At 36.8% G+C, this 27476-nt stretch overlaps 1 protein-coding gene across 1 annotated transcript in view; it reads right to left on the reverse strand.

Moving 5' to 3' along the window:
- Positions 1–362: 362 nt before the first annotated feature.
- LOC123563920 (isoleucine--tRNA ligase, mitochondrial-like) overlaps positions 363–27476 on the reverse strand; it is a 37673-nt gene continuing 10559 nt past the window's right edge. Inside the window, exons 8-23 of the mRNA XM_053518922.1 lie at positions 25607–25722; positions 22742–22908; positions 20812–20902; positions 20021–20166; positions 19395–19555; positions 18768–18870; positions 17413–17506; positions 15666–15774; positions 15173–15275; positions 11850–11975; positions 9355–9483; positions 8475–8581; positions 5504–5658; positions 4810–4997; positions 4315–4459; positions 363–3797 (exon numbers count right to left, since the gene is read on the reverse strand). Coding sequence (XP_053374897.1) covers positions 3649–3797; positions 4315–4459; positions 4810–4997; positions 5504–5658; positions 8475–8581; positions 9355–9483; positions 11850–11975; positions 15173–15275; positions 15666–15774; positions 17413–17506; positions 18768–18870; positions 19395–19555; positions 20021–20166; positions 20812–20902; positions 22742–22908; positions 25607–25722 — 2089 coding nt within the window. The 3' untranslated portion in view covers positions 363–3648. The remainder of the gene's footprint in view (positions 3798–4314; positions 4460–4809; positions 4998–5503; positions 5659–8474; positions 8582–9354; positions 9484–11849; positions 11976–15172; positions 15276–15665; positions 15775–17412; positions 17507–18767; positions 18871–19394; positions 19556–20020; positions 20167–20811; positions 20903–22741; positions 22909–25606; positions 25723–27476) is intronic.

A 27476-nucleotide genomic window follows, 5' to 3' on the forward strand; every position in this document is an offset into this window, starting at 1 on the left:
TATTTCCAGTCTAGAGGTCACTTTGACTCTAAAAACAAAAGGGTACTTCTCATAGACACTCATCCTATTAATTGTGATGAAGCGAGACCAAGCATTCTCTGACAATTGACCGGAAACCAAATGGTCTACCTACAGACGATGTGCAAAACAGTATACCCCCTCTTCTATGAAGTGTGTGGGGGGGGGGGGGGGGGCATAAAAATATTTTCAATAAATGCCTAAGATAATAATTTCAATAAATACCTGACTAATGTAAAATTACTTGTGTTGTAATATTCAATGATTGCAAAAAAAAAAAATATGTTGTAACAGTTAATGATTGCAAAACTTATGTTGTAACAGTTAATGATTGCAAAAAATAATGAATCAAAATCACTCAAATATATTTCAAATCTATCAAACATTCATGTTTGTTTATATGTGAACATAAGCAATTAAATATATCGTGCCGAATTTACGGTATATTCCAAAGACGGGCCATAGATTCTTTTAACAAAATGAGCATTCTACAAAGCAGAACAATATTTACCCAAACTTTTAAATCCGACTAGAGTGCTGAAGCCCGAATGGCAACAATGTCGAGCCCATTTATTTGTTGACACACCACCTGAATGACTCGAATGCAAGTGTAAGAAAAAGTCCAGATTTTCTTGGTACAAAAAGGGCCATAATTTTAACAAAATGCAGGTTAGTGTTATGGTTCTTGACCTACGTAGTGCCCTAATGATAAACAAGTTTCAAAGCTGTAGCATTTATAGTTTTTGAGAAAAGGTGGACATAAACAAAAATTTAAACAAGAAACACAAATGTTCTAAGTACAAAAAGGGCCATAATTTTAACAAAATGCATACCAGGGTTATGGTTCCTGGCCTACGAAGTCAACTAATGATGATAAGCAAGTGTGCAAAGTTTCAAAGCTGTAGCTTTTGTGGTGTTTGAGAAAAGGTGGACCTAAACAAAAAGTATAAAAAAAGTCCAGAATTCTGACAAAATGCGTATCAGAGTTATGGTTCTTTGCCTACACAGTCGCCTAATGATGGTTAACAAGTGTGCAAAGTTTCAAAGCTGTAGCTCTTACAGTGGACCTAAACAAAAAATTTAACCAATGCCGACACAAACGATCAAGTTACAATACCTTGTAGATTTTTTTCAAAAACCAGACGAGCTAAAAATGGCTGCAATTGAAAAATGACATATCATACAGGAAAGGAAAAGTTGCACATTTTGAACAATATTTCATCAAATCTGGCAAAATTTATGTCCACCAATATTAATCAGGCAAAAATCACAAATTTTCTTCCACAGTTATGAGTGGTGACAGATAATATCCAACAAGAGGGCCAACATGGCCCTATATCGCTCACCTGTTATCATTGCACTTGACAAGAAGGTCCTCAGAAAAAATATCTAAGTCCAAAGGAAAGGAACAACAAAGGGAAGAAATTAAACCAAAAAGAAAAAAAAAATTTTACAAGGTACAGATATGTCAAAATACACCTAAAACTTGGAGGTACCATCCATGTTGTACCACAGAAAAGTTTAAAGTGGTCTCGGTTTTTCCCTACGGCCAATAATAAAAAAGTTACTAAAAACAAGCCATTATAGTAACGTAAAAGGGAAGTAATTAAAAAAAAAAAAAATGATTGTAAGTTAACAAAAGAAGGATCTGCCAAATAAATCTGTTGACATAAATGAAATTTCAGATCAGTATCTTCATTAGTTACGGAGATATACCCATTTTAATTTGAAATAAAGGGAGGTAATTTGACATAAAATCAGTCCATAGTTATCTACCCTCATTGGCTCAGTCCAACTAATGACAATAATGAAATTTCAAATAAGTCCTTTAAGTACTTACTGATATAAATCCATTTTGATTACAATCAGGGGAGGTAATCAGATATAAAATAACTCTGGAACCTACGAATGGATCTGATTTGTCATGGAATCCAAGATTTATTGTTGTTGAAGATATTTTGGAAGTTTGTATCAAATAAAACCATAAATGAAGTCTCTATATGGCTGCAAAAGCCAAAATAGCCAATTTTGGACCTTTAAGGGGCCATAACTCTGGAACCCATCGAGGAATCTGGCCAGTTCAAAAAAGGAACCAAGATCTTGTGGTGATACAAGTTTTGTGCAAGTTTGGTTAAAATCAAATCATAAATGAAGCTGCTATTGTGCAGACAATGTCAAAATAGCTAATTTTGGCCCTTTCAGCGGCCGTAACTCTGGAATCCATTATGGGATCTGGCCGGTTCAAGAAAGGATCCGAGATCTTGTGGTGACACAAGTTTTGTGCAAGTTTGATTAAATTCAAATCATAAATGAAGCTGCTATTGTGCAGACAAGGTCAAAATAGCTAATTCTGGCCCTTTCAGGGGCCATCACTCTGGAACCCATAAAGGAATCTGGCCAGTTCAAGAAAGGAACCAAGATCATATGGTGATACAAGTTGTGTGCAAGTTTGGTTAAAATAAAATCATAAATGAAGCTGCTATTGTGCAGACAAGGACAAAGTAGCTAATTCTGGCCCTTTCAGGGGCCATAACTCTGGAACCCATAATGGAATCTGACCAGTTCAAGAAAGGAACCGAGATCTTATGGTGATACAAGTTGTGTGCCAGTTTGGTAAAAATCAAATTATAAATAAAGCTGCTATTGTGCTGACAAGGTCAAAATAGCTAATTTTGGCCCTTTCAGGGGCCATAACTCTGGAACCTGTAATGGGATCTGGCCAGTTCAAGAAAGGAACGGAGATCTTATGGTGATACAAGTTGTGTGCAAGTTTGGTTAAAATAAAATCATAAATGAAACCACTATCGTGCAGACAAGAAATTGTTGACGCACGAGACGGACTGACCGGACGAAGGGCGATCACAAAAGCTCACCTTGTCACTATGTGACAGGTGTGCTAATAAAACATACTGGTAATGATGCCCTCATGAAAAATGCGGTGATCTGATACATGCACTAAAACCATGGCTCTACAAAACACAATTTTATTTACTTGTTATTGCATAGTTTTATATCTTAGACCAATACTGATACTGTAAATAGTCCATAACAAAATATGAAACTTGTATAAAGCCAAAAGAAGCGTTCTTAGCAATATGCACCTTTGTAACATTCATGCTGTTTTAAATCATTAAATGATATAAAAAGCAGCACTGCTCTCAATTTAGATGGGGCATGAACTTCCATGAATGATACCTACCTAATTTTTACAACTTACCAGGAGGAAGGTACCCTAGTATGTACATTCCGAATATATAGACTTTACATATTTTATACTTTGTAACAACTCGACAACAATTAACAATCTGACAGCGGGGCTTCAGATAACAGCTGAAATAACTAAAGCAACACACATTGAAAACAGCACAAGCATTATTAACATAGACACAGAACAACTCTACGAATAATTAATCCCACTTCTCTCAACTTCCCTCAACTTGTTCCCATACACCAACAAAACTGACTCGTCCACAACACTTGAGTGTTCCACAAAATGTCTGCTCCCTCCTACTGATGCATTTTCTTAATATTTCTTACTATAAGGCTTTGGTGCCTTATTCAAATTCACCAATATTTTACAATTCTGAATATCTTTTAACACTGGACTCTTGACCCCCGGTCTTAATTTTGTTAGTTTTCCCATCCAGTAGCTAAAACATCCAAGCACCTTGGACACGGTGATTTTGCCGACTCGGATGTAAACCTTCTGCATCGTTCACAGATGAAACGATCTGTATCCTTCAAGATGATAACATACTTCTCTGGATGTTTGAACCCATCTGAAAAATTCATGTATTATATTTCAGCTACAGTGATACAAGTTGTGTCTCTAATATATTGTATTGATATTGAATCTTTACCATTGGCTAGAAATTAATAGTGTCAACACAACATGATTTTCCTCCCAACATGTACAAGTTTTTAATAAAATTCGCTTGCTATAGGTCTACAGACAAAGTTCAGGCATGTGCAGACACCTGCATAGAACCAGCAACCTTGCATAAGTCAGCTGAATGCAGTAAAGCTCCAGTTCACAGTGGTGGGAATCTCCCAGCTGCAGAGGCCCCTTTTTGATCGTGATTTTTTAATTTATACGAAACATTTGGGCAGACTTGTATCAAATTAATTTCTCCTCTACACACTGATTTATGTTTTTATTGGTAATTCATCATATACCTATAGTTGGAACAGAGCAATAACCTTGAGAACTATATATGCTTAAACAAACTTCAAAATAAACTCATAAATTTTTTAAATCTTAAAAAGTTTGGAAAATGGATCCATAAACATTCCAACCTTTCATATGGACATTACAGATGCCACTAACTGCCTGAACTTCGTCTGGTATCACAGTAAGGGCCTCATCTGTCAGTGTAGTGCTGGCAGTCTGTAGTATCTCACAGAGAGCTGATTCACTCGATGTATGTTCACTCTGTAGCTCCTGGTCAAATACAGTATAGCATTATATACCACTTAATAATGCATAACTAATCCTCCAGTACATCAGCTCTGTATCATGTGTTCCAGAACTGGATACTTTAAGCGATAAATATGACAATGTAGTTACCTTGTCTACCTGACATGCATCTTATATCAGTTCATGCTTGATCTGTAATCTTGTAAGTAGCTTGTGCCACATTTTCTAGCTTTAATCAAGTTCTAAGCATCAAGAGGTAATGGTTGTTTTTTTTTTTATTATTTAATAGCTGAACCTGTTTTTTTCCATCACAAATTAATCTAGATATAAAAAATGTATTTCAGACAGCAATTACATCAACATAAAAGTCTTACTTGTAATTTGTTATACAGAAGACTGCTTGTATATATCATGACATCAAACTCAATGGAAGGTTCCGACTGGATAATATCTTGCAGGTGTTCTTTGATATCAATAACTGGCTCGAAAGTATGTACTATATTTATGTTATTCCACTCCTCCGGAAGACTAAACCAACCAGTTTTGAATATACTGTCCACATCTAAAATAGAGAAATAACATGCTGTGTCTCCTATTAAATTTAGGGTACTTTTGTATGGAATATTAACAACAGATGTTGACATGGCTTTTCCTGACCTCACTAACAGATGAAATACTACCTAATACCCCAGTCACACATACGGCGCGGATAGCTACGACTAGGACAGAAACGTAGTAATACATATTGATCCGTACCTGAGCCATACCTTAAAGGAGTAATCCGCATCAATCTGTACCACTCAGGTACCGAACGATACGGATTACTACGTTTCTATCCATGGTTAGACATAGCTATCTGCACCGTATGTGTGACTGGGGTATTACCAAAATTACTCACAGTGAATTGACTACAGTTACAATGTCTTTTCATTTTTGTCAAATCGGGTATGAATATACAATTGCTACTAACACTTGGCACATAAACAGTGTTTAGTCTCTAACCCAAGGAATTTTGCAAGTCTTAGAATGAAAATAGATCTAATTCTTCCATAACAAAAACATGCATACCTTTTTTCCGTCTACTAGGAGGATAATGGTAATACAGATCTTCGGCAAGATGAGGTAAAATTGGTGCAAGTGATCTCATTAGAACATCTAGGATATAGTACTGGGTTGTCAAACTGGCCTGACGAGGTAAACTCTCCTTCTCACCACAATAACACCTGCAAATAATTACTGTATCTCAAGAATTATCACGTCAACTGCACATCAATTCTTTGGCTGTGATAAGCCTATCTTAAAAGACAAATGAATCACTTTCAACTCTGCTTTCCAACTACAAATGTCTGATCATAATCTGTTTCTAAAACATAAGGTAGTGTTTGAGATATACAAGTGTTTCTGAGATATAAGGGTTTTTTTTAAAGATCTTTGGATATTTCTCATAAGAGTGTGTTTCTGAGATAATAGTGCGTTTCTGGGGGATAAGTGTTTCTGATATATGAGCGTTTCTGAGATATGATGGTGTTTCTGAGACATGAGGGTGTTTTTGAGAAGTGAGGGTTTCTGCAACATGTGAGTGTTTCTGAGAAGTGAGGGTTTCTGCAACATGTGGGTGTTCCTGAGGTATGAGGGTGTTTCTGAGACACGAGGGTGTTTTTGAGAAGTGAGGGTTTCTGCAACATATGAGTGTTTCTGAGGTATGTGGGTGTTTGTGATGAGGGTTTCTGCAACATGTAAGTGTTTCTGCAACATGAGGGTGTTTCTAAGAAGTGAGGGTTTCTGTAACATTGTGGGTGTTTCTGAGGTATGAGGGTGTTTCTGAGAAGTGAGGGTTTCTGCAACATGTGAGTGTTTCTGAGGTAGGTGGGTGTTTCTGATAAGTGAGGGTTTCTGCAACAAGTGTTTCTGCAACATGAGGGTGTTTCTAAGAAGTGAGGGTTTCTGTAACATTGTGGGTGTTTCTGAGGTATAAGGGTGTTTCTGAGAATTGAGGGTTTCTGCAACATGCGGTTGTTTCTGAGAAGTGAGGGTTTCTGCAACATGTGGGTGTTTCTGAGGTATTTGAGTGTTTATGACATAATTTTTTTCTGTTTTTTTTTCCCTGAAATGTGAGGGTTTCTGTGACGTGTGGGTGTTTCTGAGGTATGTGTTTCTGCAATATTTTGAGAAGTAAGGGTGTTTCTAAGTGTGTACCTGAGATGTAGGGTGTTTCTAAACAAGAGCTGTCGAATGACAGCGCACTCGACTATTCGAAAAATTGATTGAAGAATGGGGTCAAAATATTACCACAGATTTTCAGAAAAAAGAAATAATGGCTTAAACACAAAAATGTTCCTGTACTTGTGAATTTTGATTAGTCTTGCACTAAATGGCAATGTATGACCATGATGGCAAATATGTTATGTTATATGTCAGGCAAAATATGGACTTGTATGAAAAATTTAACCAATTTCTAAGTCTGAAAAGGGCCATAATTCAGTCAAAAAAGTTGACAGAGTTATGTACTCTCGCCTACATATGGAAATCATGTTGATAAACTAGTGTTAAAAGTTTCAAAGCCACAGTTCAAATAGTTTTGACAAAACGCGGACTTGTAAGAAACCCTGAACAAATTTCAAAGTTCAAAAAGGGCCATAATTCAGCCAAAATAGTTGTCAGAGTTATGTACTCTTGCCTACAGATGGAAATCATGATGATAAACAAGTGTTTAAAGTTTAAAAGCCATATGTCAAATAATTTTGACAAAATGTGGACATGTACAAAAACAGAACCAATTTCCAAATCTAAAAAGGGCCATAATTCAGCCAAAATTGATGACAGAGTTATGTACTCTTGTCTAGTGAAAGAGACTATTATAATGAACAAGTTATAAAAGTTCAAAGCCATATGTCAAACACTTTACACAAAATATGAACTGGTACAAAAAATTTAACCAAGATTTCTAAGTCAAAAGGGGCCATAATTCAATCAAAATCCTTGAGGGAGTTATGTACTCTTGCCTATAACTGAACATGGTAATGGTTAACAAGTGTTGAAAGTTTCAAAGCTTTATCTGAAAAGACTTTGTCAAAATGTGGACTGGTACGAAAAACTTAACCAAGATTTCTAAGTCAAAAAAGGGCCATAATTCAGCCAAAATCCTAGATGGAGTTACGTAGTCTTGCCTATAACTGGACATGGTGATAGTTAACAAGTGTTGAAAGTTTCAAAGCTTCATCTCAAAAGACTTTGTCAAAATATGAACTGGTACGAAAAACTTAACCAAGATTTCTAAGTCAAAAGGGGCCATAATTCAGTCAAAATCCTTGATGGAGTTATGTACTCTTGCCTACAACTGGACATGGTGATGGTAAACAAGTGTTGAAAGTTTCAAAGCTTTATCTCAAAAGACTTTGTCAAAATGTGGACTGGTACGAAAAAGTTAACCAAGATTTCTAAGTCAAAAAGGGGCCATAATTCAGCCAAAATCCTAGATGGAGTTATGTACTCTTGCCTATAACTGGACATGGTGATGGTAAACAAGTGTTGAAAGTTTCAAAGCTTTATCTCAAAAGATTTTGTCAAAGTATGAACTGGTATGAAAAACTTAACCAAGATTTCTAAACCAAAAGGGGCCATAATTCAGTCAAAATGCTTGACAGAGTTATGTACTCTTGCCTACAACTGGACATGGTGATGGTAAACAAGTGTTGAAAGTTTCAAAGTTTTATCTCAAAAGACTTTGTCAAAAAGTGGACTGGTACAAAAAACTTAACCAGGCTGTGACGCCGACACCGACGCTGACGCCGTGGTGAGTAGGATAGCTCTACTTGTTCTTCGAATAATCAAGCTAAAAATGAGTATGTTTCTTAGATATAATGATGCTTCAGAGAGAAGAGTGTATTTCTGAGAAATGAGGTGTTTCTGTGGTAACTGATTTGTTTTGTTTACACTTTGTATAAATTATAAACTTGTAATTATAACAATAATCACATAGTTTAGGAAATAATTGTTGTTTGGATCACACACTTGCACATACGATGTGAAAGCTACATACCTGTCTTTCACCATTACTGAATAAAACTTGGAAACATCATCTTTACAGAACTTGTCTACTGTTCGCAGCAGCTTCACATAGTCATAATTTTCATAAAATTCTGCTACCTGTGTAAAAAAATATAATGTTTAAAAGTAATGTCTTTGTCATGTTCAATTTTGAAAAATTATGTATTGTAACTTTTTTAACAAGAGCACCGCAATGCCGAGCAATATACACCCGAAGGTATGACCTTTGACGCCTAGGTGTGACCTTGAAGCGAGCTATCCAAAACATGCATCCTGCACGTCCTCTCAATGTGGTGAACATTTGTGCCAAGTTTCTTTAAAATCCTTTCATCACTTCAAGAGTTACAGAGCAGACACGAAATTGTTAACGAACGGACAGACAGAAAGATGGACACCAGAGTCATAACATAATACGTCCCTTAGGCCTATAAAAATTAACAAATACTTTTGTGTTAATATCAAATTACTTTACTCACAACAGAATAACATGTACAAGCTATTCTTTATACACATTTTCATTTGTCCTACCTGTGTAAAACAAGAAAAGGGTTTCATCCAGTTTGAACTTTCAGCAGCTGAGGTTTTGTATGCTTTGAAGTATTTGTGAGACTGTTTTTGTTCTGCCTGTTAAAGCAGCAGGAGGAATTTGTCTGCTTCATAAAAAAATGAGAGAATTTTACTGGGAATGGTTTTAGTTTTGTCTGGCTGAAATGCCCCTTTCAAATTCTATTTTCTACATATGTAAGAATCAATTCTGCAAAATCAAAACTTAAGATTTAAGACACAATGTAACTATGGACAAAGCAAATCTAAAATACTAGACCGACTTCAAGGATACAACAATAAGAAAACCTACAAAACTGAGCAAATACCTTACTGCCGAGATGGTAGAGCTGATACAACATGTACTTGTCTTGGGGCCACAGTAAGTTGTAGTCTACATGTTCCTGAAGAATTCCTGTGCTGATGTTTCCTAGAAGGAACCTTAACATCTTTCTCAACTGTAAATAAAAGATATTTTTGTAAATAACAAGAGCTGTCACTAATGGTGACAAATGCCCCCGCAGCACCTTGACCTTTGACCTGGTGACCTTGACCTTTTACCTGGTGACCTGTACTCAGTAAGTACTATCAGCATGTGAAGTTTGAAGGTCCTGGGTGAAGTGGCTCGTGAGTAAAGTGCCTTCATGCAAAAGGTTAACATTGGCCCCTGTGACTGTGACCTTTGACCTGGTGACCCCAAAGTCAGTAGGGGTGGTGTACTCATTAAGTACTATCAGCATGTGAAGTTTAAAGGTCCTGGAGTAAGTGGTTCGCGAGTAAAGTGCCTTCATGCAAAAAGTTAACGTTAGCCCCTGTGACCGTGATCTTTGACCTGGTGACCCCAATATCAGTAGGAGTGGTGTACTCATTAAGTACTATCAGCATGCGAAGTTTAAAGGTTCTGGGTGAAGTGGTTCGTGAGTAAAGTGCCTTCATGCAAAAAGTAAACAGTGGCCCCTGTGACCTTGACCTTTGACCTGGTGACCCCAAAGTCAGTAGGGGTGGTGTACTCATTAAGTACTATCAGCAAGTGAAGTTTAAAGGTCCTGGGTGAAGTGGTTCGCGAGTAAAGTGCCTTCATGCAAAAAGTTAACGTTAGCCCCTGTGACCGTGATCTTTGACCTGGTGACCCCAAAGTCAGTAGGGGTGGTGTACTCATTAAGTACTATCAGCATGTGAAGTTTAGGAGTCCTGGGTGAAGTGGTTCACGAGTAAAGCGCCTTCATGCAAAAAGTTAACGTTAGCCCCTGTGACCGTGACCTTTGACCTGGTGATCCCAAAGTCAGTAGTGGTGGTGTCCTCATTAAGTATTATCAGCATGTGAAGTTTAGGGGTCCTTGGTGAAGTGGTTCGCGAGTAAAGTGCCTTTATGTAAAAAGTTAACGTTGGCCCCTGTGACCTTGACCTTTGACCTGGTGACCTCAAAGTCAGTAGGGGTGGTGTACTCAATAAGTACTATCAGCCTGTGAAGTTTGAAGGTCCTGGGTGCAGTGGTCGCGAGTAAAGTGCCTTCCTGCTAAAAGTTAACGTTGGCCCCTGTGACCTTGACCTTTGACCTGGTGACCCCAAAGTCAGTAGTGGTGGTGTACTCAATAAGTACTATCAGCATGTGAAGTTTGAAGGTCCTGGGTGCAGTGGTTCGCGAGTAAAGTGCCTTCATGCAAAAAAGTTAACGTTGGTCCCTGTGACCTTGACCTTTGACCTAGTGACCCCAAAGTCAGTAGGGGTGGTGTACTCAATAAGTACTATCAGCATGTGAAGTTTGAAGGTCCTGGGTGCAGTGGTTCGCGAGTAAAGTGTCTTCATGCAAAAGTTAACGTTGTGACGAACGAACGAACTAACGAATGTAGAATTTGACCTGGTGACCCCAAGGTCAGTAGGGGTGGTGTACTCAATAAGTACTATCAGCTTGTGAAGTTTAAAGGTCCTGGGTGCAGTGGTTTGCGAGTAAAGTGTCTTCATGCAAAAAGTTAACGTTGTGACGAACGAACGTACTAACAAACCAACGAACGGACTGACAGTTGGAAACTAATATGCCCCCCGAAAAATCATGACAGTGCACACATCATGTTTGAATATGACAAATAGTAATTATATCATCTGTAGAATACAAAATGCAATAACAATCATCTATAACTGGCATCAGATTCTGGTGAGGATTCACCCATACTATTCCGGCCAAAACTTGACAATGTCTGGTTACTACTTCAAACCAGATATTCCTGCAGTAACAACCAGTAGAAGATTCTTAAAATCTGTCATAATTCATATTCTGATATGACTAGCAATGCTTATATTATGCTGACATCACATCACATGATATTTACCACCAGACATGCATCGAGAAATAGGGCTAACAAATTTGATAAAATATTTTATTTAATAGCATGTTTAAAACGAAATGTCATATAGCACAACTGTTTTAATATATACACACACACCAAGTTGGTTATTCACCGTGCAAAGTAACTGGCCATCATTTGCACCCCAATGGAACTTCGGCAAGACAAATTACCATTTCTGGTCCTGGCATGTATTAAACAAAGGAGCATGACGACCTACCATTTGGTGCCACATACGTGTAAAGAAACAGATCTATCATATTTGATCTAAATTTCACAATAAAAGAGATATTAGATTTGAAATAACTTACAGCAAGACCGTGTTTGAACACTATTTATACACACCAGCTATTATCCGTATAACCGCCCATTGTAAATAAATAGTTTTAAAACACAGTTTTGCTATAAATTATTTGTTCACTTAACAATTTGCCTTGTAACTGCTTAACACAAAGAAATTGTCCAAGAATTCAGTAAACTACCTCATAGAGATCTCCTAACATTTGATCAAGTTTAGCTTTCCCAATAGTTGAGTGTGTCTGTAAGTTAGAAACAGCTGCCCACCATCTCAATACATCAGCTCCATAAGCTGGCTCTTTCTCTTTGTTCTAGAATATAGAATAGGAAGTGATTAAATAAGTTAGAAACAGCGGCCCACCATCTCAACACATCAGCTCCATATGCTGGCTCTTTCTCTTTGTTCTAGAATAGGAAGTGATTAAATAAGTTAGAAACAGCTGCCCACCATCTCAATACATCAGCTCCATATGCTCGCTCTTTCTCTTTGTTCTAGAATAGGAAGTGATTAAATAAGTTAGAAACAGCTGCCCACCATCTCAATACATCAGCTCCATATGCTCAATCTTTCTCTTTGTTCTAGAATAGGAAGTGATTAAATAAGTTAGAAACAGCTGCCCACCATCTTAATACATCAGCTCCATATGTTTGCTCTTTCTCTTTGTTCTAGATTATAGAACACAAAATGTACAAGAGAAATTGCAACAGCAGCCCACCATCTCAATATACTGGTTCTGCATGCAGGCTTTTATTTCTGTTCTGAAATATAGACAAGAGGACCATGATGGTCCTGAATCGCTCACCTATCTCCACATGACCCAGTGTTCAACTGAGTATGACATCGTTATTTCTTTTATTTGACATAGTGACCTAGTTTTTGAGCACATGTGACCTAGATATCATCAAGATAAAAAATTCTGACCAATTTTCATGAAGATCCATTGAAAAATATGGCCTCTAGAGAGGTCACAAGGTTTTTCTATTATTTGACCTAATGACCTAGTTTTTGAACGCACGTGACCCACTTTTAAACTTGACCTAGATATCATCAAGGTGAACATTCTCACCAATTTTCATGAAGATCTCGTTAAAAATATGGCCTCTAGAGAGGTCACAAGGTTTTTCTATTTTTCGACCTACTGACCTAGTTTTTGACCGCACATGACCCAGTTACGAACCTGACCTAGATATCATCAAGCTGAACATTCTCACCAATTTTCATGAAGATCCATTGAGAAATATGGCCTCTAGAGAGGTCACAAGGTTTTTTCTATTTTTAGACCTACTGACCTAGTTTTTGACCCCACGTGACCCAGTTTCGAACTTGACCTAGATATCATCAAGGTGAACATTCTGACCAATATTCATGAAGATCTCATGGAAAATATGGCCTCTAGAGAGGTCACAAGGTTTTTCTATTTTTAGATCTACTGACCTAGTTTTTAACCCCACGTGACCCAGTTTCGAACCTGACCTAGATATATTGAAGGTAAACATTCTGACCAATTTTCATGAAGATCCATTGAAAATATCGCCTCTAGAGAGGTCACAAGGTTTTCTATTTTTAGACCTACTGACCTAGTTTTTGACCGCACATGACCCAGTTTCGAACTTGACCTAGATATCGTCAAGACAAACATTCTGACCAATTTTCATGAAGATCCATTGAGAAATATGACCACTAGAGAGGTCACAAGGTTTTTCTATTTTTAGATCTACTGACCTAGTTTTTGACCCCACATGACCCAGTTTCGAACTTGACCTAGATATCATCAAGGTGAACATTCTGACCAATATTCATGAAGATCTCATTAAAATTATGGCCTCTAGAGAGGTCACAAGGTTTTTCTATTTTTAGATCTACTGACCTAGTTTTTAACCCCACGTGACCCAGTTTCGAACTTGACCTAGATATCATCAAGATGAACATTCTGACCTATTTTCATGAAGATGCATTGAGAAATATGGCCTCTAGAGAGGTCACAAGGTTTTTCTATTTTTAGACCTAATGACCTAGTTTTTGACCCTACGTGACCCAGTTTCGAACTTGACCTAGATATCATCAAGATAAACATTCTGACCAATATTCATGAAGATCTCATGAAAAATATGGCCTCTAGAGAGGTCACAAGGTTTTTCTATTTTTAGACCTACTGACCTAGTTTTTGACCCCACGTGACCCAGTTTCGAACTTGACCTAGATATCATCAAGGTAAACATTCTGACCAATTTTCATGAAGATCTTGTGAAATATATGGCCTCTAGAGAGGTCACAAGGTTTTTCTATTTTTAGACCTACTGACCTAGTTTTTGATGTCACGTGACCCAGTTTCGAACTTGACCTAGATATCATCAAGATGAACATTCTGACCAACTTTCATAAAGATCCCATGAAAAATGTGTGACCTCTAGAGTGGTCACAAGCAAAAGTTTACGGACGGACGCACGCACGCACGGACGGACGACGGACACCGGGCGATCACAAAAGCTCACCTTGTCACTTTGTGACAGGTGAGCTAAAAAGGAAATGAATAAGACAGCAACAGCAGCCCACCATCTCAATACATCAACTCCTTATATTTGCTCTTTCTCGTTGTTCTATAATTAAGAAAAAAAGTATAAGAAAACTGTGTTTTAACATTATTAATATACGAAAAGAGGTTACCGGTATATGCCGCAGAATAATTTCATGAGTGTGTAGCCCGAGTTAATTTTTCTGGCGTCGTATAACTGATTTTGAGTTTATCAATTTAAGTAAAACACAATTTTGCTAATGCATTATATTGATTCTAATATGCCCTTAATCTAAAACAGTGATTAAATGTAGCACTCTTTCTTAGTCCCAACAGCATTTGACGTCCCTGCATGTTAAAGCAACATGATTTTAGCGTAAGCGTATTTTAACAGAAACAAGCATATTATAATATAGAACACAAAATGATTAAGCAAGTTAGCAGCAGCTGCCAAAAATCTCAAAACATCAGCTCTGTATCCTGGCTCTTTCTCTTTGTTCTAGAATATAGAAAAGATAGAGATTAATTAAGTTAGCAACAGCAGCCACCATCTCAATACATCAGCTCCATATTAAGGCTCTTTCTCTTTGTTCTAGACTACAGAACTGTTAAAAGGAAATGTAAAAAAGTTAACAGCAGCCCATCATCTCAATACATAAGCTCTGTATGTTGGCTCTATTTGGTTGTTATAGAATACAAAATAGGACATGAATAAGTTTAACATAAGCAGTCACCATCCCAATACATCAGCTTCATATGCTTGCTCTTTCTTTTTGTTCTAAAATATACAGTTTGCTTTTAAGAAACAGTAACTGAATAGCAGAACATAAAAATGTTTCAGTAAAAGACCGATTTGAAAAAACAAATATACTTTTCCTTTTCATTTGAAAGACCTCTGTATTATTCAAAATAGAATAGGATAACAAGATATCAGAATGATCTGTTAATTACATGTATTATCAAACTGCATATCATGAGGCCAGCAATAAACATACCTTGCCTCCATGGATAACAACATCTGGATCTACCACATTACCAACAGACTTTGACATCTTTCTACCATCTTCATCCATAGTAAATCCATGAACTACCAAACTCCTACATTAGTGAAGTATTCTGTTACATTATATACTTAAAACAAGACAAAATGTCCTTTTTTAACACCAGAAACCAAAACGAAAAGCAAAGATCATGTTACACTACAAAGAATTTATATTGCGGAGGAAGGAAACAGTCTTCTATGGAATAGATCTATAAGGAAGAAAGTCTTGTAAATATATTACATTTAATTTCATATCGAAGACAGTTTTCTCAACTTTGCACTAACTGACCTAAATGACTGCTTGAAAATTTTACAGTCTGTATCAATACATCTGTAACATAGTGCTGGAGATCAACAATTCGAATCCCCATCTGAAATGCTTGACACTTGAACCACTCAGCCAATCATAAACTTTGAAAAATTACATCTGTAGGAGGTAACCTTACTTGTAGGGAGCTTTATCTTGTACAGCCACTGATGTGAGAAGTGAGGACTGAAACCAACCTCTGAACTGATCAGTTCCTTCCATATACACATCTGCTTGCTTGTCTGGTTCTAAACATTTTAAAACTAGAAGATGCTTTTGTAAAAAAGCGCATGTCTCCCCAAATGCATAGTCGTATAGGCAAGAAGTCAATAAGGGAGAGGAGCGAAGGTCAAGGAGAAACTGATGGTTGGCTGCAATATGGGTCATCTACTTGGCATGTCCATTCATCCCACTAAGTTTCAACATTCTGGGCCTAGTGGTTCTCAAGCTATTGTTCAGGCTCCTGTGACCTTGACCTTTGATGAAGCGACCCCAAAATCATTAGGGGTCATCTACTCTGCATGTCCAATCATCCTATAAAGTTTCAACATTCTGAGTCAAGTGGTTCTCAAATTACAGTACTGTCCTGAAATGATTTTACATGACCATGTGACCTTGACCTTTGATCAAGTGACCCCAAAATCAATAGGGGTCATCTACTCTGCATGTTCAATCAACCTATAAAGTTTCAACATTTTGGGTCAAGACGTTCTCAAGTTATTGATTGGAAATGGTTTTCCATGTTCAGGCCCCTGTGACCTTGACCTTTAACAGATTGACCCCAAAATCAATAGGGGTCATCTACTCTGCATGACCAATCATCGTATGAAGTTTCAACATTCTGGGTCAAGTGGTTCTCCTGTTATTGATCAGAAATGGTTTTCCATGTTCAGGGCCCCTGTGACCTTGACCTTTGCAGAGTGACCCAAAAAACAATAGGGGTCATCTACTCTGCATGTCCAAATCATCCTCTGAAGTATCAACATTCTGGGTCAAGTGGTTCTCAAGTCATTGATTGAAAATGGTTTTCCATGTTCAGGCCCCTGTGACCTTGACCTTTATTAGAGTGACCCCAAAATCAATAGGGGTCATCTACTCTGCATGACCAAATCATCGTATGAAGTTTCAACATTCTGGGTCAAGTGGTTCTCCAATTATTGATCGGAAATGGTTTTCCATGTTTGCGCCCCTGTGACCTTGACCTTTGACGGAGTGACCCGAAAAACAATACAGGTCGTCTACTCCATAAGCCCTGCCATCCTATGAAGTTTGAAGGTTCTAGGTCAAATGGTTCCCCAGTTATTGATAGTAATTGAAGTGTGACATACGGAAGGACAGACGGACGGACATGGCAAAAACAATATGTTGAATCAAAAAGTTGCACTCGAGGAAAACAACTGACTTAGGTCTGTGACCATCATGTTCAGTTAAGCACAGATATATAAAATATTACACCATCAATACATACTTACTAAAGGCCCTGCTACTAAAAAAAGTACAACTGTGTATTTTTAAAGTTTTGACCATTTAGTCAAGTTAATAATTATGTGTTGGATATAGGAGTCATAGCACAAACCATAGAATGGCAATTTATATAAGGATTAAGAAGTCATGCAATAATAACAGATTTCATTAGTTATTTGTGCTGTTAACATTGTTACACATCAAACATCACACGTTTTGAACCAAACGTATTTTGGAATCATTTGCCAAAAATGTATTTAGTCTTACACAAGACAAATTTGTTCCCAACTCATATTTTCAAACTAAGCAAGCCACTCCAGATTTAACAAATTTTCATTTATATAAGCACACTGTATTTACCTCAAGGACCAAGACAGAATCATAAAAGATTAGCCATAATATTACCTGTAATCAAAGTTTACCTAAAACTGCTGCCCAGGAGGAGCCACTGTCAAACCAGATATCTAAAATATCTTGTCCTCTTGTATAGTCTTCACTACTTGATCCAAGTCCATTCTGAATATAAGATCATAATACAATGTTAAAATAAATCTAGTTTCTACAGTACATCTTCTACAGCAGCTGTTTGTAAAACATGTATGACTGAAAGATGGCTTGCCCCATTGTCAGTCTTGGAATTACTATCCCTTTGACCTACTGATTCTGAACAAAATAAGGGTCACCTACTGACCACCAATGATCAACTGATGAAGTTTGTGGACTGTAGACAAAAACATTCTGTAGTTATTGACCTGAAACTGTTTTCACTGTCAAAGTCACAGTGACCTTGACCTCTGACCAACTGTACTGACCACAGGAAATCATCAATAGTTCAAACCATGTTTACATATCATTTTAACAGTGTTATGCACTCTAATGTATTCTAGGCACAAACAAAACCTCATATCATCCTGTATAAGTACACACTTGTTGCAGCAGTTGAGCGGGAAGTAGTTCCTCATCTGACAATAACTATCAACAGAGCTTTATATCATACTGTGTTCTTACTCACTTGTTGCTAGCCTGAGATTGATAATTTGTGCTTTATTGGAGTAAGTCTTACCTAATATATCAAGGCATTAAAAATCTCAGTAAATTTGAGTTTCAGATATTATCATTACCTGGTGAAATCTGACAAAATTTCCATGTTACCACTGAATAGATTAATAATTTTCTATTAAAATTTAACATACTAATTTAACATGTGATCATATTGCACCTGTTTGAAATGAAAACGAGGCAATGCTGGCAAATGTTTGTCAATATTTCTTGTTCACTTTTATGTATCTTTCAATCTGAAAACTATAAAGCAAATTTAAGTTCATGCTGACAAATTTAAGAATCATAACCACTTGCGATGGATTGTACAAACTGGTATTTGTTTATGGACCAGAAATGTTCAGAAACCTTTGTAAGTAGACAATCCTTATTCGTGTTTTCTTTGAGAATTCCATTTTTAGTGATAGACTATTGATTTCTGAAGTTATCATTCTTTATCAACAGTATATTTCCAGTGCAAAAAACAGGTGGTGCTAAGGTTTCACCAGGTTGTCAATTTGCAGAAAAAAAATAGTCAGACTGGATTCCCAGGCCAACTTGTTGCAGTAGTTGTAAAGGAAGTAGTCCTTCATCTGTTCATCTGACAATTACTATCAAGTAAGTCTTTCATCATAATGTATCATTACTCACTTGTTGCAGTAATTGTGAAGGAAGTAGTACCTCATCTGACAATAATTACTATCAAATGAGTCTTATATCATAATGTATTATTACTCACTTGTTGCAGTAGTTGTGAAGGAAGTAGTTCCTCATCTGACAACGACCACCAACAGTCTGACCCATGTTTACCTACCAGCTCTTTAATGTGCTCCACTGTCACTCTGAAAACAGTAAATGCTGCTGATTCAATACTGTTTTTATGCACTATTACTTATAATTATAAGATCAGCAAGTATGAAGTTAAACCTTCATGTTTATCAATAATTATTATACACTCTATATAGCATCAAAAAAAAGGATAAATAAACAGCCTCTTCAGAAAAGGTTTCAATTCTGAAAAACATAAATCCCAAACCCATGTATCTATATCCAGAAATCCACCCAGCATAAAGAACTTTCAAGCTTTACAGTTCAAAGCATTAAATGTTTAAAAGTATGCCATTTTGAATCACCTTGTCCACATGGTATGTATCATATGGTTATTTTTAGGTTATAGTGAGACACTGCTTACTCCAGCATTGGTGATTCAGGCACAAGGTCTTACTCCGGCATCTCATGAGGTCCCTGGCTTTAGAATTTCTAAGTTTGCATTGTTCAAAACTCTCAAATACTCAAGCATTTTGCTCATTGCTTTGCATCCGCAAGTGACCAATGTTTTACTGTATTTATTTTAGCACTGGAGTACCTGTTAATAAGAGGTTTCTCAGTCTGTTTGTGATAGAAGACTGGTATTGGAAGTCCCCACACCCTCTGTCTAGAGATACACCAGTATGTTCTTGAGTCCAGCTGTTGTTCCATACCATGCTGTAGGTTGTTGGGATACACTGTTACTTCATCCAAACATTCCTGAAAGTATAACATGTATATACTGTTACTTCACTCAAACATTCCTGAAAGTGTAACATGTCATACTAAAGTAAACCCTGGGATAGAGCTACTATCACTATGATACTGTTACTTCATTCAAACATTCCTGAAAGATTAACATGTCTATACTGTTTCTTCATTCAAACATTCTTTAAGTGTAAAATATGTATACACCACTAGTTTATTCAAACATTCCTTCAAGTGTAACACGTATACAACACTACTCCATTTAAATATTCCTAACAGTGTAACAGGTTTACACCATTCTTCATTCAAACATTCCTTGAAGTGTTACATGTATACAACATCACTTTGTTCAAACAATTCTTAAAGCAGAACTTGCAACAATCAATGTTCTCAGCTTGTATCACATCTCCATTTATTATCATCTATTTTAAGCAAGACATAACAGGTGTATGATATCTGTAAGTAAATTCCACATACCAGAGCTCTAGACTTTAAAGCTTGTGTATCTATAAACCACTGTCTACTGGTACGTATAATCACCGGCTTTTTAGTCCGCCAGTCATAGGGGTAACTATGAACAAAATCTTCTTTATGTATCACACTTGTTCCCAGTAAATCTAGCACTGAAATAATATAACATACTCGAAATGATACTTACAGACTAGTTTCCTAGAATAGTTGTTTTTAAGAATACATCAGTTACAAAATCTTAGATAAAAGCAGGATTTACTAGAACTTCATCTTGACATTATACCGATACAGAGTGCACTTGAGTCTAGAGATTATTGTCAACATTGTTATAATTATGACTTGTGTGTCAAGTTTTTGATACTGTACAAATATTTCTGTATACATGACATTTTATCCTGTTATTGCACTGATCTAGACCCATTTAAGGGAGATATACGTGTAGGTATTTGCTGATGATCAGAAACAGATCCATAGTATGTTCATCATTTACAACTTCAATACATCTACTGAAGGAAACAGAAATATTAAGTCAATCTGTTTAACAAAACCTTGTTTTATATGCTAGTTAATCTGACAAGTCAAGAAAATTTGTGACAAAATGTGCAATAAAAAATCTTGCCATCTAGCAGTAATTAATTCATTTAGTTAGTTATAAAATTATTTATTCCAATCTACAGCCTTTTATTACATCTTTACAACAATGCAAAAAAAAATGTTTAGAGGCATCAGTCTAGTCCATATAATGCAGATGAGCCATTCAATCCAGTTTTATGCAACAACCAAACAGAGACCCCTACCTGCCTGCTCAGCATCATGACCAACTGCCTTTCCATGTAACTGTGGTCCTATATCCCCAGTGTAACGACAGTCGTCATCTAGTACATTTCTCTGAAAGAATGGAAGAAAAAAACACATGTAATAATTTAGCACACATTTGTGTGTTTTAATTACACCAGCAGTTGAGTCTGTAGGGTTAAATTCCACTTAAACTAATGTGTAAGACCTCAGTTGAGCCTCTTCGGGCAAGTGATGAAGGTCTCAAGACTTCAAATGAGCTGCGCTATGAGAAAATCAACATAGTGCATTTGCGACCAGCATGGATCCAGACCAGCCTGTGATTCTGCATGTTTCCCTAATTGCGATAGGCTTTAAATGCAAACAGCATGGAAACTGACCAGACTGAGCGGATGTGAAGGCTGGTCTGGATCCATTCTGGTTGCAAATGCACTATGTTGGTTTTCTCATGGCACGGCTCAAATCACTTATGTGTTTTCAAAACCCTGCAAGAGATACAAAATCTGTTTCATGTGAATAAGCTAGCCAGCTGGCTTTTGCAAGGTTGGTGGTTCTATTCTGGTGCAACAGTATCAGGAGGGACATCTACGGTCTTTCCCCACCATATACAACTTATTGCCAAAAACTTAAACTGTGTTGGTGTGCCTTGAAAAAAATCACCTCTTAGGCATTATTTAAGTCACACAGAAGTAGAATAAAACAAGAGCGCTGCCAAGCGGGGGAATATACGCCCAAAGGGTTACGTCAGAGGATGGGAGCAAAATTCAAAGAATTGACTGTTGAAGCCCAAAGGACAGGAACAACAAAAAGAAGAAATTCCCCCAAAAAATATTTCAAAGTCCACAAAAAAATTCTTACCAGGTAAAGTTATGTCAAAATACATCTAAAAATTGGATGTACCATCCATGTTGTACCACAGAAAAGCGGTCTCGGTTTTTCCCTATGCCAATAATAAAAAAATTTCAAAATAAGCTATTTATAGTGACAAAAAAGGGAAGTAATTCAAAAAAAAATTTATTGTAAGAGAAAAAAAAAGGGATCTGCCAAATAAAAACAAGAACACTGCAATGCATAGCAATATACACAAAGCAAAGTCATATATCACCTTTGGCCCCTAAGTGTGACCTTGACCTTGACCTTGAAGTGAGTCATCCAAAACATGCGCTCTGCACGTCACCTCAGTGTGGTGAACATTTGTGCCAAGTTTTTTTGATATCCTTCAGGCAGTTCAAGAGTTACAGAGCAGACACAGCAAAGTCATATATGACCTTTCACTCCTGTGACCTTGAACTTGAAGCTAGTCATCCGAAACAAGCACTCTGCAAGTTGTCTCAGTGTGGTGAACATTTGTGTCAAGTTTCTTTGAAATCCTTCAAGCAGGTCAAGAGTTACAGAGCGGACACGAAACACACTCATATGACCTTTGACCCCTAAGTGTGACCTTGACCTTGAAATGAGACATCCAAAACATGCGCTCTGCACATCGTCTCAGTGTGGTGAACATTTGTGTCAAGTTTCTTTGAAATCCTTCAAGGGGTTCAAGAGTTACAGAGCGGACACGAAATTGCTAACGGACAGACGGAAACCGGGACCTTAACATAATACGTCCCTTCGAGCGTATTAAACTTCTGTTATCAAGCAAGAGGACTTCCATATGCTAGAGCTTTATCTTAAAGAAATCATACACAGTATTAATGCTGGTCAAGAGATTTGAAAAATCACAATATATACAAGGAACAGAAAACTGATTACATTACACTGACTACAAATTGTGCCCTAGTTATCCTCTGATGATGCACAACAGAATGGAACTGACAAGCAACATAACACAACACAACTCCGTATTCAAAATGCCTTTTACAGGTAGAGCAATAAAAATATAAAAACAAAGCCTTAACTTATTTATCTAAAATGATATATAGGGATACTAACTATTTGTATTCCAAGTTTTTTGGCTAGTTGAAAGTCATCATGGCCATGTGCTGGAGCAGTATGAACTAATCCAGTGCCTTTATCTGATGTCACATGACTTCCTGGGAGAAATGGAAGCTCCTCATTGGTCAAGGGATGCCTGTATTTTATACCTTTGAGGTTTGTTCCTTAAAGAATTTAAGAAATTACTCAATGTTGGGAAAAACAATCATTTATGCAAATCACACTAAAATTGATTAAAACAATTTTAAACTAGTATATGTTACAGTCCTTTTATGAGGAATCTTGAAATAAATATTCTGAAAGATGTGAAGTATATTCAAATAAACAATCTGAAATATTCTTGTAACTTACTTTATAAACAATGTAGAAATTGAAAAATAAAACAGAACTTGAGCTGCTTTTGAGAAAAGTGCATGTCTCCCACAACTGCCTAATCACCTGAATAGTAGGATATGAGTCAACCATGCACCAAGACCTCAACTGCCTTATCAGACTTTCAGTACTTTGATTATCACTCAACTGCCTTATCAGACTTGTAGTGCTTTGATTATCACTCAACTGCCTTATCAGACTTTCAGTGCTTTGATTACCACTCAACTGCCTTATCAGACTTTCAGTGCTTTGATTATCACTCAACTGCCTTATCAGACTTTCAGTGCTTTGATTACCACTCAACTGCCTTATCAGACTTTCAGTGCTTTGATTATCACTCAACTGCCCAATCAAACTTTCAGTGCTTTGATACCACTCGACTGCTTTATCAGACTTTCAGTGCTTTGATTATCAAGTTTCAAGGGCCACAATTCCGAAGTGCCTGGGTCGATTTGGGCTAGTTATCGAACTTGGACGAGGACTTATTGGCAAACACATTTTGTTTAAGTTTGATGAAGATTGGATGAGAAATGTTCGACTTAGAGTGTGGACAAGATAAACAGACTAACAGACACACACACAGACAGGAGTAAATCAATATGTCTCCCACACCACTGTGTGGTGGGAGACATAACAAGGAATTGCCTTTTAAAAACGCAAAATCATGTCCCCGGGTGTATGACTAAAGATGTTGTTTTTAGAGGATTTAAGTTTAAAGGTGAAGATCATATGGTCAAGGTCATCTATATATAGGTCAGTTGGTAGGTCTTACAACAATGCTTGCTGAGTGTGAGTATGAACTAAATTGGGTCATGTATGTGGGCTGTAGGACCAAAAAAGTGGTTTATTAAAATTTTAAGTTCGAAGGTGAAGGTCACATGAGGGTCAAGGTCATTTATACACTATCCAGTTTGTAGGTCTTGCCACAAGAATTGTTGAATGAGAGTATGAACTCAATTTGGTCATTTATGTGGGCTGTAGGCAATCTGGTTTATACAGACGGAGAACAAATAACAAGAGGGCCTTAGGTCGCTCACCTAAGAAACACACCATAACAGTGTAAAACATGTTTGACCTTGTGATTTCATGGAAACAAATATTCTGACCAATTTTCATTAAGATTGAACCCAAAAATTGGTCTCTTGTGATAAAACAAGCATTTTCTTAGATATGACCTAGTTTTTGACCCTAGATAACCCATTTTCGAACTCGGCCTAGATTTTATCAAGGTAATCATTCTGGCTAAATTTCATGAAGATCAGTTGAAAAATACAGCCTCTATCGCATACACAAGGTTTTTCTTTGATTTGACCTAGTGACCTAGTTTTTGACCCCATATGACCCATTTACGAACTTGGTCTAAATTTCATCAAGGTAATCATTATGACCAAAATTCATGAAGATCAATTGAAAAATACAGCCTCTATCGCATACGCAAGGTTTTTCTTTGATTTGATCTAGTGACCTAGTTTTTGACCCCAGATGACCCATTTTCGAACTCGGCCTAGATTTCATCAAGGTAATCATTCTGACCAATATTCATGAAGATCAATTGAAAAATACAGCCTCTATCGCATACACAAGGTTTTTCTTTGATTTGACCTAGTGACCTAGTTTTTGACCTGAGATGATCCATTTTCGAACTCGGCCTAGATTTCATCAAGGTTATCATTCTGACCAATACTCATGAAGAATAATTGAAAAATACAGCCTCTATCGCATACACAAGGTTTTTCTTTGATTTGACCTAGTGACCTAGTTTTTGACCCGAGATGACCCATTTTCGAACTCGGCTTAGATTTCATCAAGGTTATCATTCTGACCAGTATTCATGAAGATCAATTGAAAAATACAGCCTCTATCGCATACACAAGGTTTTTCTTTGATTTGACTTAGTGACCTAGTTTTTGACCCGAGATGACCCATTTTCGAACTTGGCCTAGATTTCATCAAGGCAATCATTCTGACCAATATTCATGAAGATCAATTGAAAAATACAGCCTCTATCGCATACACAAGGTTTTTCCTTGATTTGACCTAGTGACCTAGTTTTTGACCCGAGATGACCCATTTTCGAACTCGGCCTAGATTTCATCAAGGTTATCATTCTGACGAATATTCATGAAGATTAATTGAAAAATACAGCCTCTATCGCATACGCAAGGTTTTTCTTTGATTTGACCTAGTGACCTAGTTTTTGAAACGAGATGACCCATTTTCGAACTCGGCCTAGATTTCATCAAGGTTATCATTCTGACCAATATTCATGAAGATTAATTGAAAAATACAGCCTCTATCGCATACACAAGCTAAATGTTGACAGACAGACGACAGACGATGGACGCTGGACGCCGGACATCGAGCGATCAGAAAAACTCACCTGAGCATTGCTCAGGTGAGCTAAAAACAGATAAATGGACAGTTCAATCGCTATATACCCTGAGGCATAAAAATCACTGGAGAGTAAACAAATGTATGCTGAGAAAGTACCTAAAATTGTGCCAATACATATCAATGGCTTTCCAACAATGTTGGTCAGTTTTTCTGTAAAACTCTCTTCACACATATATACATCTCTAGACATTTCATCTTCCATCAGAAAATAGCTGCAAAATAAGCAAAAATTTGAAAAGCTTTCAAATATGAATAAATAACAAAATTCATCATTAAAATGTTAAAATAAAGACATCTAATGATGAGCAATACTTTATCGCACAAGGTCTAATATCTTCCTACACAGTGAGAAAATACAGTTTCTATCTCATTTTAAAGTCTGAGTATTTCTTTCATGAAGTGAGTTTTATAAATGTCAGTTTTTATCCAATGCCCAAAGCAGACATAAAAGCATTTGCTAACTGAATGTGTCAATTCTGTTTTTAAACAACAAATCATTGCGCAAAATATTTTTAACTTCAATAGCAAATCTTGCAAGGAAAATTACTGCTGAAGTTTGGACTCTTGGAGCTTTTTAACTTGCTACATGTATATGTTATTATCATATGTCATTTAGTAGCATCATAACCAAATAACATATATTGTTACTGAACATTTAAGTAATTACTTGGACAAGACACCCAAATAGGCTAAAGTTTTTCACCTGTAGAAAACCTTTGGTGGACACTAATTAAGTCGTCCATTAAAAATTATTTTATGTGTTTTTATGTTTCATGTGACGGCCCCAAAATATAGTCATTCATTGTAAGTTGAACAAACATGAGAGTGGTCCAATAAAGGGTGCTACAGATAAAGTCTGATTAAGATCCATCAAGCTGTTCAAGAGAAGAAGTTGTTTGTAAAATTCCTATCTTTAGCTCTGGTGGCCCATACCTGCAGTCAAGTGGAGACTTTGGATCAAACTGAAAAAAAAAGTCTATCTGAGGATGCTACAGGCCAAATTTGGTACAAATTAAACAAGTGGTTATAAGAAGTTGTTTAAAGGTATTTCTATTTTTAGCTTAGGTGGCCACTAAATATGGCCAAGTTGAACCATTTGGAAAAAAAACATGAGAAAGCTCTTTATGAGAAGATATTGTTTAAAGGTTTTTGAAATTATAGCTCTTTGGGTCGCTAAAGGGGTCAAGCTGAACCATTTGAATAAGCTTGAGAGAGATCCATAGAAGTAAATGGGTACTTCTGACATGAAAATGTTCCACCAAGCTGTTCATGCAGTGTGGGGAGGGTGTTTGTGGCAAATAATGTCCCAACAAAACTAAACTTCCATGACTGTAGGTTGAATACTTGTGGGCTCTTGATGCATATTTTTTGATATATCAAGAGCAATAACTCTGGGCTTGAAGAGTGAAATCCCAAACAAAACCCCAGATGCACAAATTCATATGCTGATAAACAATCTTTTGAGGTAACAATTCCAGATCAATTCTGAGACATATGTATGATGCATGTCTAGACAAACATATGGCCAATGGCAAATCTATGTGCTACACCTGAAGAAATTTTTGGAGGGGCACATTATATCAGTTTCAACTTCAGTTCCAAAAAAACCCAGCTAATTATTATTACAAAATTTCTAAACATGGGTAGATGCAGGATTTGGGTACAGATGGGTGCCTTTTCTTCCAGTGAGGACTACCTGTATACCGAATATAATTGAAATTATCTATGCCAGATCATCTTGCCTCTCACTTGTCACAATGTTGACCTTTTTATTTTTGTAATACCCAAATGTATTTTGTAAAACAATGAAATGGAGTTTCCAGAGGATAAGCAATACGCTCAAGTTACCCAGGGCTTCAAGTGATTCAAACACTGAAGATATATGAAAAAACACACAAGGCCTACATGCCTTGCTGGAGCACAGGAACTTTACAATAATTTGAAAATAAAAACAGAACCATATATA

Source organism: Mercenaria mercenaria, chromosome 1, assembly GCF_021730395.1.
Source record: "Mercenaria mercenaria strain notata chromosome 1, MADL_Memer_1, whole genome shotgun sequence".
Taxonomy (NCBI): domain Eukaryota; kingdom Metazoa; phylum Mollusca; class Bivalvia; order Venerida; family Veneridae; genus Mercenaria; species Mercenaria mercenaria.